A 14,089-nucleotide genomic window follows, 5' to 3' on the forward strand; every position below is an offset into this window, starting at 1 on the left:
ACTGTGAGGTTACAGACTGTGTGGGGTGTATGGTTCTGCCTCATGAATGTCCAGATCTGTTCTCAATCCATCCATCACAATTGGAGTGTCACACAACCTGATGGTGGGTGTCCTTGGTGTACAGGCAGGATTCTGTCTCCACAAGCTCACTACCACCGATGCTACCATTGTCAGACACATCTGCCACGGCAGATTGTTGAGGACTAAACCAAGTAGGTTCACTACCTACTGCAGACTCAGTCCTTCAAGCCACTCCTGGTGGTGGACACTGAAGTCCCCACCCACAGCACATCCTCTGCTCTTGCTACCCTCTGGAGGAGCACTGATTCATCAGCTGAGGCAGGACGGTGGGTGGTAGTCGGGAGGAGGTTTCCTTGGCCATGTTTGACCTGATGCCACTAGACATCATGGAATTTGGAGCCTCCGGTGGCTCTCTCCTGTTACTGGGACAGGCAGGACTTCATCAGGGATTGTTATGAGAACATAAGAAGCTGAAGCCATTCAGCCCAACAGCCTGCTTGCCCATTCAATAAGATCGCAGCCTTTTTCCCGCACCAACCCCATATCCCTCAATATCTAAAACCCTATCAACATGTCTGAATATACTCAGCGACTGAACCTTCACCATGCTCCCAGATTGAGGATTCCAAGGATTTAATGCCTTCTGGGTGATGGAATTCCTTTCCTCCTCATCCCACGTGGCCAATCCCTTATTTTGATTCCATGACCCTTGCTCCTAGACATTCCAGCCAGAGGAAATACCCTCCCTGCACCCACCCCATCAAGCTCCATAAGAAGTTGGTCTGTTTCAATCAAGTCACCACTCGTTCTTCTCAAATCAACGAGCGTACAGGCCCCGTCTGCTCACTCTCTCCTTATATGACAAACCTGCCCTCCCAGGAATCAGTCACTCCACTCCTTCTATCACACGTATATTCTTCCATAGGTGGGGAGACCAGATACTCAAATACTACTGGTGTGGTCTCACCAGGGCCCTAACTGAAGACGTCTCTACTTTTGTACTCAAATTCCCTTTAGCCTTATTAATCACTTGCTGAATTGGCATATTAACTTTCAGTAACTTGTGTACAAGCTCGCCCAGGACCATCTGAACAACACCTTTCAATAGCTCACCATTTAAAAATACTTCACCTTTCTATTTTTTCTACCCCATATTTCCCACATTATATTCCATCTGCCATATCGTTACCCATTCACTTGATCTCCCTATATCCTCCTGAAGCCTCTCTGACTTCCCTCACTGCCTTTCGGATGGAGATGTCTCTATATTGTCTCTACATTACAAGTCTGTGAATACAGTTATGTCAGCCTGTTGTTTGACTAGTCTGTGGGACAGGTCTCCCAAGTTAGACACCAGACTCCGGAGTGCTAAGAGGAGAATGTTTCAAAATTCACTGGGCCTTTGCCGTGTCTGAAGTCAGTGCCTGGGTTGAAGCTGAGTGCTCCATCTGGACTTGTTCCTCCTTTCTCAACACAGTGCTTGTGATACAATGGTGTCCCCCGCAGGGGCATTTCAGAGTCAAATATGCTGGTGGGTCTGGAGTCACATAGAGGCCAGACCAGGTCAGGACAGCAGATGTCCTCTCCTGAAGGGCAATGGTGAGCTAGATCGGATTCAGTAACCTGGTGGTTTTGTGGTCACCACTACTAATGACCACTTTTTTGTTAAATTCCAGATTATTAAATGAAATTCCATAGAAGAGATGATGGGGTTTGAAATGGATGTCTGGATTGTTAGGCAAGTAATTTAACACTGTTCCACCACCTCTAGAACAAACAGCAGCTTCCTTTGTTACCATACTCTAGATACTGGTTGGCTCAGAACTGCGCACAGTTGTCAAGAGGAGATATACACAGCAGTCTTAAAACGGAAGTGTATTAACATGGTATAACAGTAACAACAGTACACCATCCAACACCTCGAACAGGCACTCCCTCCGCCCCAGAATCCCGTCCCTGCTGTCTGCACTATGCACAAAGTGTACTGCAGCAATTCACCAACATTTCTTCAACAGCACCTTACAAATCTTTCAGCATGACCTCCTGCAAAAATGAGAACAGCAAGCACACAGGAGCATCAGCTGCCAGACCCAAACCAGCCTGACCTGAAAATACATTGCAGTTCCTTCACTATTCTGAAAGAAATAGACTCAGTACTATAGAGCATTGTGTCCAGTTCTGGTCGCCTCAGTATAGGAAGGATGTGGAGGCGTTGGAGAGGGTGCAGAGGAGATTTACCAGGATGCTGCCTGGATTGGAGAGTATGGATTATGAGGAGAGACTAAAGGAGCTAGGGCTTTACTCATTGGAGAGGAGGAGGATGAGGGGAGACATGATAGAGGTGTACAAGATATTAAGAGGAATAGATAGAGTGGACAGCCAGCGCCTTTTTCCCCAGGGCAACAATGCTCAATACATGGCTTTAAGGTAAGGGGTGGGAAGTTCAAGGGTGATGTCAGAGGGAGGTTTTTCACCAGAGAGTGGTTGGTGCATGGAATGCTGCTGCCTGGGGTTGGCGGTGGAGGCTGATACGTTGGTCAAGTTCAAGAGATTGTTAGATAAGCGTATGGAGGAAGTTTAAGATAGGGGGATATGTGGGAGGAAGAGGTTAGATAGTCTTAGGTTTGGTTTGAAGGTCAGCACAACATGGTGGGCCGAAGGGCCTGTATTGTGCTTGTATTGTTCTATGTTCTATGGTTCTATGGTATTCCCGATCGGGATCCTGTGATCCCTACCCAAGAGCAGCGGGAAGTAGCTTCACCACAAGGACTGGAGCAGCTCAAGAAGGTTTCTCTCCACTCATCTCTCCAGGCCAGTTAGGGATTGAAAGTAAAACGCTGGACCTGGTATCGCTTGGACAGAGGGGACAGATGTCTCACCTGCAGCTTAATGACCACATTTCCCAGAAAATCATCCTGTTCATGCTTCCGAGCTGCCTTCTTCACATCTTTGAACAGCCTGCAAGGTGAATCATAATTGGCTTCAGGCAGCAAGAATTATCAGACACTGAGAAGTTAGTTACATCAAACACCCCTGGAAGTTTGGAGGAATCAGTATGAATGGTGAAGGCAGAAATGATTACGCTGAAACTGGGTAATGGAAGGTTCTCCACAAGAGGCAAAAATGGAGAGAACGGTGGATTAGGGATAATGAAAAGTCATGCAGCTGGGAAATACAGAGAACGGGTGGGTGAGGAGGGTGTGTTGGATTGATATTTGGGGGAATATAGGGAGCACTGACTGGAGTAGGGAGGGAAGAATTTGATGGAAATTAGGAAGGGTTCAATTAGAAATGGATGAATATAGGGAATTACTGAGCTGCGATATGAGGAGTATATTGGATGGAGTTGGAGCAATTTTGGGAATCTTTGTTAAGAGGAGTATTTACGCTTTGAATCAGAAATGTAGGTATTATTGGATTGGAAAATGGAGGACGTTTGGGGGAAGCAGTTTTTGAAATGCAAAAACTGTTGGATTGCTGCTGGGGTTTGGGGAAACGTGGGAATTGGAAATCAGGAATGTTGATAAGAATGGGGGAGTGCCGAACCAGAGACAGTGGTTACAATTTAAAATGGTCCACTTTGAGGATACGTTGAGGTCAATTGTGTGACATCAGAAGAGGAAGTCGTTAGCAATTTGAATATAAATCCTGATGAAAGGGCATTGACCTGAAACGTTCTTCTGGTTCTGTCTCCAGAGGTGCTGATTGACCTACTGAGCATTTCCATCACTTTTTCTTCTCATTTCAGATTTTCCAGCATTGCAGTGTTTTTAAAGATATTTGACAAAAAGTAAATCCTATGGGATCCAAGGAAGAGAGTTATATTGGATCCAGACTCGGCTCAGTTACTGGAAGTGAAGGGCAATGGTTGAAGGCTGTTTTAGTGACCGGAAAGCTGTTACCAGTGCTGTTCCACAGGGCATGGTACTCAATCCCTTGCCTTTTGTAATACATGCTAATTAATTTGGACATTAATTTCAGGAGTTTGTAGATGGTACAAAAATTGGCTGAGTGGTTGTCTGTGAGGAGGAATGTTTTAGACTATAGGGAGATATCAATGACTTGTTCAGCTGGGCAGAAAATTTGCAAATGTAATTTAATCCAGAGAAGTGTGAGGTAATGCATTTGGGGAAATGCAGCAAGACAAGGGGTGGATAATGATTCATGTGAAGGAACAGAGGAGGGTACGTCTACTGATCTTTAAAAGCAGCAAGACCGATCGATAAGCTGTGTAAAAAGGCACACAGGATGGTCTTGTCGTTAACTGAGACCTCGAATATATATATGGGTTGGTTAGATCACAGCTTGAGCACTGCGTACAGCTCTGGTCACCATATTATAGGAAAGATGTGATTGCACAGGAGAGGGGGCAGAGCAGATTTATATTTATTTACTTCTACGTGAGATAAGAGGCCACTCAGCCTACCGAGTCCCCCTTTCCCCCTCTTATTTTCCTGTAAGCTATTCTCCCTCATGTGACCATCAACACCGCCTGCAGTGATCAATTAACCTACCAACCCACATAACTTTGGGATGTAGGAGGAAACCGGAGCACCTGGGGGAAACCCACGCAGTCACATGGAGAACGCTCAAACTCCACACATACAGTACTGGAGGTCAGGATTGAACTGGGGTCACTGGAGCTGTGAGGCAGCAGCTCTCCTCACTGTGCCACTGTGTCAGGCTTCAAAGCTTCCTTTGCATTGGCTGGCAAGAGTCCTACCATCCAACCAATGGATGTTTCAAGGAGTGGAAAAGTGTAGCTATAAGAAAGGTTGGATAAGCTGGGGTTGTTTTCCTTGGGGTAGAAGTGGCTGCCAGCAGCCTTCATTAAGGTGTAAAAAATTACATAAATAGGAAAGGATCGATTTCACTTTAACAGAGGGATCAAAAACCAGGAGGAAGAGATTTAAGTGACTGGTGAGAGGGGAGGTGAGGAAAATTGATTCCCCCACCCCCCAAGAGGTTGGTGGGGTGTGGAACTCTCTGCCAGAGCAGGTGGGAGATGCAGAGACCCCCCTATCATATCTACCCAGTTCTGGGATGTGTTCTTGAAGAGCCTTGCCCTGTACGGACCCAGTACGGGAAGGTGCATTAGGTTCAATAACTCTTTTTCAATCAGCACAGATCTGATGGGACAAATGGCCTCCTTCTGAGTTGTACATCTTCTGGGATGCTAAGATTCATTTCCTGTCCAGAAAAGGGAGCAGTTGTTATGGATCTAACGGCATCGAAACCAAAGTTGAATCTGTTAAGAGGCTCAGCGGAAGATGAGATGTGTCTATGTTCGGGTTTGAAGATCAGGGAAGTTTCTGTTGAAAATGTGGAGTTGGAATAAGATTCTGGCTGTGGTGTATCTGTCAGTCTCTGTCACCACCACAAACCCTCCTGTCTCAACAAATCATGTACAAGGCAGAAAGTAACTCCTCTTACCTCTTCAGCCCGTGGATCCCGTGGATTTCAGCCAGCCGGACATTCGCAGACTCTTCGTCATCCAGGTCCCTGAAAACAATTAGAACGTTATCCACAGAAGAATCTGCCCACAGCCCTTTAAATTCAGCATAACCCATGACAGCGACAGGCTGTCATGACAACCCATGACCCCTTGCCTTGCTGCATTTGGGGAAATGCAGCAAGGCAAGGGGTGGATAATGATTCATGTGAAGGAACAGAGGACGGTACGTCTACTGATCTTTAAAAGCAGCAAGGATAATGATTCATGTGAGCTCCCAATGAGGCACTGCTGAGGGAGCTCCCAATGGGATGGTGTTGAGGGAGCTCCCACTGGGGCGGTGCTGAGGGAGCTCCCATTGGGGCGATGCTGAGGGAGCTCCCAACAGGTGATGCTGAGGGAGCTCCCAATGGGACGATGCTGAGGGAGCTCCCACTGGGGCAGTGCTGAGGGAGCTCCTGGGCCAACACTAGGTTAACTGGTGTATTTAATTAACTGACACCTGCCTGTGATCATGGTTTTACTGTAGAGCACGGGAAACATGGGAAACCCTGATGAAGGAGGAGGGGGTGCAGAGTTCAGGGGAGCTGGCTGCTGAAGGTGATGTCAGAGATGGGCTGGAGGAAGTTGGGAGGGAGCAGGGCAGGCCTGAGGATGGCACAATCCTCGGGTGACTGTGAGGTTTGGTGAAGTTACATAGACAGAGAGCAGCAAAACCACGGAGCACGTTCCACACAAATTAGAGAACTGTTACTGCACACAGACCATTCAACCCATCACGTCTGTGTTGGCTGCCATGGAACAAACCCATCAGTCCATCCCCCTGCTCTTTCCCTGTCGCTCTGCGCATTATCGAGCCCACCCCTCAGCAGAAGTCCAGCCTCACTCTAAACTGGTACTTCCTTCCAAACCTCCACCAGGAACATCACACTACACATCTCATCCAAATATCAACATCCACATAACAAATGCAAAGACAGGATCAGACATTCTTGTTTACAAAAAGCTTATTCCTCAACCTGGGATGGAGGTGAGAGTGTGCAACCTTATTGGCATCCCCGGGATCCTGATCACACACTATGCAAACATCGGCGGTGGTGTTGTTAGTGAGGAGGGTTCATTAGGCTGCAGAATGATGTTTTGGTAAGTTGGTAAGTTGGGCAGGGCAATGGTAGATGGAATTGAGTCCTGTGTGGGGTGATGTATTTTGGGAGGGTCAAATAAGGCTCAGCTATACCATGGATGGTGGGGCCAGGGAGTATTGATGAACAGGGCAACCCTGGTGCACAAAGTCCAAAGATCCCTGAAAGTAGCAGCACACGTAGACAGGGTGGTTAAGCAGGCATACGGAATGCTAGCTCTGATTTGTTGGAATATAAGAGCAGGGAGGTCTTGGTTGATTTATGTTAATTTAAGTTTATGTAATTTATGTTTGTAATGTACTGTGGTGCTGCTGCAAAAAGTGGATTTTCATGGCATTTATATGCACGCCCACGATAATAAACTTGAACTTGGTACAACTTTATAAAGCACTGGTTGTGCCACAGCTGGAGTATTGTGTGCAGTTCTGGTCACCACACTGTAGCAAGCACCTGACTGCACTGGAGAGGGGGCAGGGTGTTCCCTGGGATGGAGTGCTTCAGATATTACAATATAAGTTGAGTTTATTTTCCTTGGAGTGGAGGAGGCTGAGGGGGAACCAGATGGACGTGTGTAAAATTACGAGTATATGTTGGATAGATAGAAACTTTTCCCCACAGCAGAAGTGTCCAAGACCAGAGGGCATAGGTTTAAGGTGAGGAGTAGAAGGTTTAGAGAGATTTGAAGAAGAATTTCTTTTGACCAGAGGGTGGATGGAATCTGAAACACTCTGCCTGAGGGGGTGGTGGAGGCAGAGACTCTCACAGCATTGAAGAAGCATCTGGACAACCACGAGCATCACCAAGGCCTAGTGGGCTATACACCAAGTGCTGGTAAATGGGATTAGTCTGGATAGGTATTTGATGGTTGGCATGGAAGTGATGGGCCGAAGGGTCTGTTGCCATGCTGTATGATTCTATGATATCTAACCCTTTATAACGATATTAGAAGCAAGAGAGTAGCTAAGGAAAGAATATGTTCCCTCAGGGATCAAAGAGAGCCAGGGGACATGAGCGAGACCCTAAATTAATGCTTCTCATCGGTACTCACCAGGAGAAGGATGTGGAGGGTGGAGGGTTAAGGGAGGGGTACTCTGATATTCAGGAGCATGCCTGTATCAGGAAGGAGGAAGTGTTAGAAATATTGGAGCACATTTAGGGTGGATAAATCCCCAGGGCCTGACTGAACCTACCTCAGGATGCTAAGGAAAGAGCTCTAACAGAGACTTTTGTACCTTTGTTAGCCGCAGGACTGGAGGATGGCATAGGTTGTTTCATTGTTCAGAAAGGGCAGTAGGGATAAGCCTGAAAACTACAGGCCAGTGAGCCTTCCATCAGCGGCAGGGAAGTTGTTGGAGAAGACTCTGAGGGAAAGAATTTACCAGCATTTGGAAAGGCAAGGACTGATCTGGGAGAGTCAGAAAGGTTTGTGCAGGGGAGATAATATCTCACAGATCTGATTGAGTTATTTGATGTGGTAACTAGCAAAATAGATGAAGGCAGAGCAGTAGACATGGTTTACATGGACTTTGGTAAGACTTTTGACAAGGTCACACATGGTAGGCTGGTCCAAAAGATTAAGGCAAAAGGATCCAAGGCATGTTGCCAAACTGGATCCAAAATTGGGTGGGTGATTGGAGGCAGAGGGTAGTGGTGGAGGGGTGTTTTACTGACTGGAAGTCCGTAAGAAGTGGTGTACTGCAGGGATTGGTGCTGGGACCTTTGTTGTTTGTCACCTATATCACAATGACTTGGATGAGAACGTAGGTGGTCTGATTGGTAAGTTTACAGACAACTCAAAAATTGATGGAGAAGTTAACGAGAAAGGGTGTCTGAGGGTGCATCAGCTGGAAAGTTCGGCAGAGCAGTGGCAGATGCAAATTAATCCAGATAACTGTGAGCTATCTAACGCCATCTATAACTTCACCGATGACACCACTGTTGTTGGTAGAATCTCAGATGGCGATGAGGAGGCGTACAGGAGTGAGACAGATTGGCTGGTTGAGTGGTGTCGCAACAACAACCTCGCACTCAATGTCAGCAAGACCAAGGAAGTGATTGTGGACTTCAGGAGGGGGAAGTCGGGAGAACACACACCAGTCCTCATTGAGGGGTCAGCGGTGGAAAGGGTGAACAGCTTCAAGTTCCTGAGTGTCAACATTTTGGAGGATCTCTCCTGGGCCCAACACATTGATGTGATCAAGAAGAAGACACGCCAGTGGCTCTACTTCACTAGGAGTTTGAGGAGATTCAGTAGGTCACCAAAGACTCTTACAAATTTCTACAGATGTACAGTGGAGAGCATTCTGACTGGTTGCATCACCGCCTAGTATGGAGGCTCCAATGCACAGGACCGCAAGAGGCTGCAGAGGGTTGTAGACTCAGCCAGCTCCATCACAGGCACAACCCCCCTCCACCCACCCCACCATCAGGACATCTTCAAGAGGCGGTGCCTCAAGAAGACGGCATCCGTCACTAAGGACCCTCACCATCCAGGACGTGCCCTCTTCTCGTTACTACCATCAGGGAGGAGATACAGGAGCCTGAAGACCCAAACTCAATGATTCAGAAACAGCTTCTTCCCCTCCGCCATCTGATTTCTCAACGGTTCATGAACCATGAACACTATCTCATTATTCCTTTTTGTTTGTCCTATTTACTTATTTTGTCATTTATAGTAATTTTTATGTCTTGCATTGTACAGCTGCAGCAAAACAACAAATTTCATGTCACAGTGATAATAAATCTGATTCTGATTCTGGATAATGTTTTTTGGGAAGTCAAATACTGGCAGGACATATAAAGTAAATGGCAGACACCTTGGGAGCACTGATGTATAGAGAGCCCTTGGGGTGCAAGTCCATAGCTCCCTGAAAGTGGCGACACAGGTGGACAGGGTAGTGAAAAAGCCATTTGGTACACTTGCCTTCGTAGGCGGAGGCATTGAGTATAAGAGTTTGGATGTCACGTTGCAGTTGTACAAAACATTGGTTAGACCGCACTGAGAGTATTGTGTACAGTTCTGGTCACTGCACTATAGGAGGTATATCATAACAGTAGAAAACGTGCAGAAGGGATTCACCTGGAATGGATGGCTGCAGTTATCAGAAAAGGTTGGATGGGTTGGGTAGGAGGCGGAGGGGTGACCTTATCGAGGTTTATAAAATTATGAAGGGCTAGATAGGATAATCAGAATCTTGTTCCCAGGGCGGGGGATCTAGAACTAGAGGGCACAGGTTTAAGGTGAGAGAGGAGAAATTTAAAGGAGACCTGAGGGGTAAGTTTCTCATGCAGAGGGTGGTGGGTATATAGAACAAGCTGCCAGAGGAGGAGGTGGAGGCAGGTACAATTACAATGTTTAAAAGGGGTTTGGACAGGTTTTTGGAGAGGAAAGGTGGAGAGGGGATGCCAGCCTAATGGCAGACAAATGGCATTGGCGTGGATCGGCATCATGGTCGGCATGGACGGGCATCATGGTCAGCATGGACAAGGTGGGCCGAAGGGCCTGTTTCTGTGCTGTGCGATTCCACGATTCTATTCGGAGGACCCTTCCTGGTGATCGCAGGGAGCGGCCCTGGGGAGCTACTGCACCAGCCTTCCCCCATCTCCCCCTCCCACAGCCCACCCCCATCTCCCCCTCTCACAGCCTACCCCCATCACCCCCTCCCACAGTTTGGCCAAGGGAGAATTAAAGCTTATTTCAACAAAATAATTTGAGTTGACAGCAGAATAAGCACTGAGGCTGAGCTGACAGTGAATATCTACAGAGTCTATCGGCTCCCTTTTTGAGTGTCTCCCTGCTTTGAGGGCCAAAACTGGGGTGTTGACCACACTCAGGGCAGGCCGCTGCGGGTGGTTAAGTTGGTCGACCAAGGGAGGCTTCTTGCCCTGGACAGGCCAGCTTCTGACTACCCTGTGAAGCCGCAGTGTAGGGGGGCTGGCTGAGGGGCAAAGGTGAGTGTGTGGCCTGCTGCTTGTTGGGGGTTGGGGGGGGGGAAATGCTGACCTCCTGAGGAGAGGGGGGGGGATGGGAGGGTCAGCTGCGTCCAATCTGCTGTGACCCACACCCCACCCTCATTCTTTCAGCCTTCAGGTTTGTGCCGGAGGTGGCTCGCCACTACCTGTCCCATGGCACTTGGGGTCATAGAGTCAGAGCCATACAGCACAGCAACAGTCCTTCAGCCCTTCTCGTCCATGCCGACCAAGTTGCCCACCTGAGCTCGTCCCATTTGACTGTGTTTGGCCCACATCCCTCTAAACCTTTCCTACCCGTGTACCTGTCCAAAAGTATCTTAAATCTTATTATTGTACTCGCTTCAACTATCCTCTGGCAGCTCGTTCCAGATACACACCACCCTCTGTGTGAAAAGGTTGCCCCTCAGGTTCCAATTAAATCCTTCCCCTCTCACCTTAAACCTATGCCCTCTGGTTCTTGATTCCCTGACCCCGGAGATGGGCCACGTCAGGACACACACATCCTGGAAAATCAACAGGAGGAGTTACAGGTCCACAGCGAGGGAACAAGGGAGTGGGATTGTTTTAGGCAGAAGTAGTGACTACACCCTTCCAGCCCAGCCTCGACACACGGTTGGTGTCAGGGGACTGGGGGGGGGGGGGGGGTGGTTTCAAACGTTGTACCCTTATTCTAAACAAAAGGGAGAAGCATACATGTGGTACTTACAGTTTAACATCGATGGTGGGCAAGCTTTTAGATACTGAAATATGGAGAAAAACTAATAGCTTCCTGGACTAAAGCAGATTAATAAAGGACAATCAGCACAGATGGTGACAGGCAAATTGTATTTGACCAGCTTGACTGAGATTTTTAAACAGATAGATGGGGCAGTGCAGGAGATACTTGCACTGGCACATCAAGCCACAAAATCAAAGTTCAGTAACTAAGAGGGGCAATAGAAGGGTGGATAAACTTGGCCAAGGTTATAGATCATTCTCCAGTGTGAAGAGAGACATGCAGGGGACTGCAAGATTCAAATCTGGGACCCAGGCTGTTTCCGAGTGAACTTCGAGAACATGACACAGCTTTGAGATTTACAAAAATGAGTGGTGTAGGAAGTAGTGAAGTAGATAGTAAAAAACTTCAAGAAGATAATTGGCAGGTTGACTCACACCAGTTGAAGTTCAATGCCAAAAGGCTGTCAATCACATATTTTGGTCAGACGAATGATACAAGTTAAATGATATAAATTTAGAGGGGCTTGGAGCTTTGTGTGTGAATGTTTGTAGTTACTACACTAGCTAATAAAGTCTACTAACTAAAATGTCAGATTACAAAGCAAGGAAGTTGTTGTGAACCTTTTTTGGTTCAGTTGCAGAATTATGTCCAGTTCTGGGTATCAGGTTTTAGGAAGGGTATGAAGGTACTAAAGAGGATGCAGGATTTACTGGGATGATTCCAGGAATGGGGATCACATTACAAGGATAACTTGGAGAATCTGGGTTTGAGTTTGCAGCAGATTAGACTTTGAGGAGATTTGGACGAGGTAAAGTCATTAGTTAGAATAACACAGCAAAACTTCTTGCAGTGGCTGAAGGATTGGTAAACACAGGATGCAGAGTTAAGGCAACTTAATGAAGGCATCAGAGACAATATTACAAATAAACTTCTTTTATGCAAACAGTGGTTATAATTTGAAAAGTACTTCCTTGGTAGGATGGTGAATAAAGGTTTAGTAGTGGCCTCCAAAAATGAATTGAATATAAATTCATGATATAAAACTGCAGTGATATGGAGGGAATGGGACTAATGGGGTGGCTCTTTGACACATTGGGGTACAGGCTCAATGGGCTGTGATCTACCTCTGTGCTGTACTATCCCACACGATATAGGGCTATGGGGAGAGCAGGGTGGTTTGGATCATTATAAGGCTGGAGGGAAAGTGGGATTAGCTTTAGGTTGATGGTAGGCTATGGGTACAGAGTGGGGCAGTGGGATTAATGCTGGATTGGTAGACGTCTGCAGTGGAAATGTAGCGATGGGTTTGGTTTAGGATTAATACAAGGCTGTTGGGAGAGAATGCCATAAGGGTTTTGATTTACATATGTTAACAAGGAGAGAGTGTATCACCTGAGGTTGACGCAAACTGTGGGGAGAGGGGGGGGGGGGGGGCACAGGATTAGCTTTGGATAGATATGGCACCAAAAGGGAATGGGGCAGTGAGCTTAGATTTGTGTGCAGGGCAAGCAGTTCAAACAGTTAATCCTGTGGCCCCCTCTCTCCCCACAGTTTGCGTCAACCTCAGGTGATACACTCTCTCCCTGTTAGCATAGGTAAATCAAAACCCTTATGGCACTCTCTCCCAAAAGCAATATGTTGGCCTTCATTACAAGACGTTTCTGAGCACAGGGGCAAGGATGTCTGCTACAGTCATAAAGGGCCTGGGTACGACCACACCGGCAGTAGTGCGTGCAGTTCAGGTCTCCTTCCTGAAGGAGTGATACACCGGGCACGGAGGGGAACAAAGGTTCCCCAGACATTCCTGGAATGGCAGGACTAAGTACGAGGAGAGTCTGGGATGACAAGGTCTGTAATCACTGGAGTTCAGATGAATAAGAGGGGATCGCAATGAAACGTACAACATACTGACAGGGCTCAACGAGCTGGATGCGGGGAGGACATTTTCCCTGGGTGGGGTGCAGGGGAAGTGGTTCTAGAACCAGGGGTCACAGTCTCGGCATTTGGGATAGTACATTTAGGACTGAGGGGAGGTGATACATCCTCACTGAGCGGGTGATGGACCTGTGGAGTTCTCTGCCACACAGGGCTGTGGAGGCCAAGTTGCTGAATATATTAAAGGAGGAAGGAGATAGATCTCTGGACACAAACAGCATTGAGGGGCAGGAGGAGAGGGGCAATATGGTACTGAGACAGAAGATCAGCCGGGGGGGCGAGCGGGGGTACGTGGGAAATAAACTAAATGGGATTAATGTAGGATTGGTGTGATTGGCATGGAATCGGTGGGCTGAAAGGCCTGTATCTGTGCTGTACCTCTCTGTCACTCCATTGTTGGAATGAATGGTGCAGCAGGCTCGAAGGGCTGAATGGCCTTCTGCTCCCATTTTCTGTGTTCTGAGTCAGGCCACGATGGGTTTAATGTCCTTCTCCACGGGATAAATGTCATTTCAACCCTCAAAGCTCTTCTTCCACTAAAGTTATCTCATCACCTTCCAAGCTCTGGGATCAGAATACTCACCACATTTCCATGTACAGCTCAGTAAGTTGGATATCCTTGACTTCCCTGTAAACAAAAAGAACGGAGTTATCAACGTAGCTCTCAGCAATGAAGTTAGCGACAGAAGATCGCCTCGTCAATCCATGGGGAACGCTGTGGAACACCAGGGTAGACGCGAGGTCACACTGTGGGTCACAGCACCTGTTCACTACCATCAACATGAACCTTCCACCTTTTTGCAAAAGGAATGATTTATCCACTGTCCACATCTTAAGAAAACAGAGCCC

At 47.4% G+C, this 14,089-nt stretch overlaps 1 protein-coding gene across 1 annotated transcript in view; it reads right to left on the bottom strand.

The window, feature by feature from the left end:
• unc13d (unc-13 homolog D (C. elegans)) overlaps positions 1-14,089 on the bottom strand; it is a 102,206-nt gene that overhangs the window by 56,075 nt on the left and 32,042 nt on the right. The window contains 3 exon segments of the mRNA XM_052033355.1: positions 2,901-2,979; positions 5,455-5,523; positions 13,824-13,868. Coding sequence (XP_051889315.1) covers positions 2,901-2,979; positions 5,455-5,523; positions 13,824-13,868 — 193 coding nt within the window.

Source organism: Pristis pectinata, chromosome 18 (genome assembly GCF_009764475.1).
Source record: "Pristis pectinata isolate sPriPec2 chromosome 18, sPriPec2.1.pri, whole genome shotgun sequence".
NCBI classification, from domain to species: Eukaryota; Metazoa; Chordata; class Chondrichthyes; order Rhinopristiformes; family Pristidae; genus Pristis; species Pristis pectinata.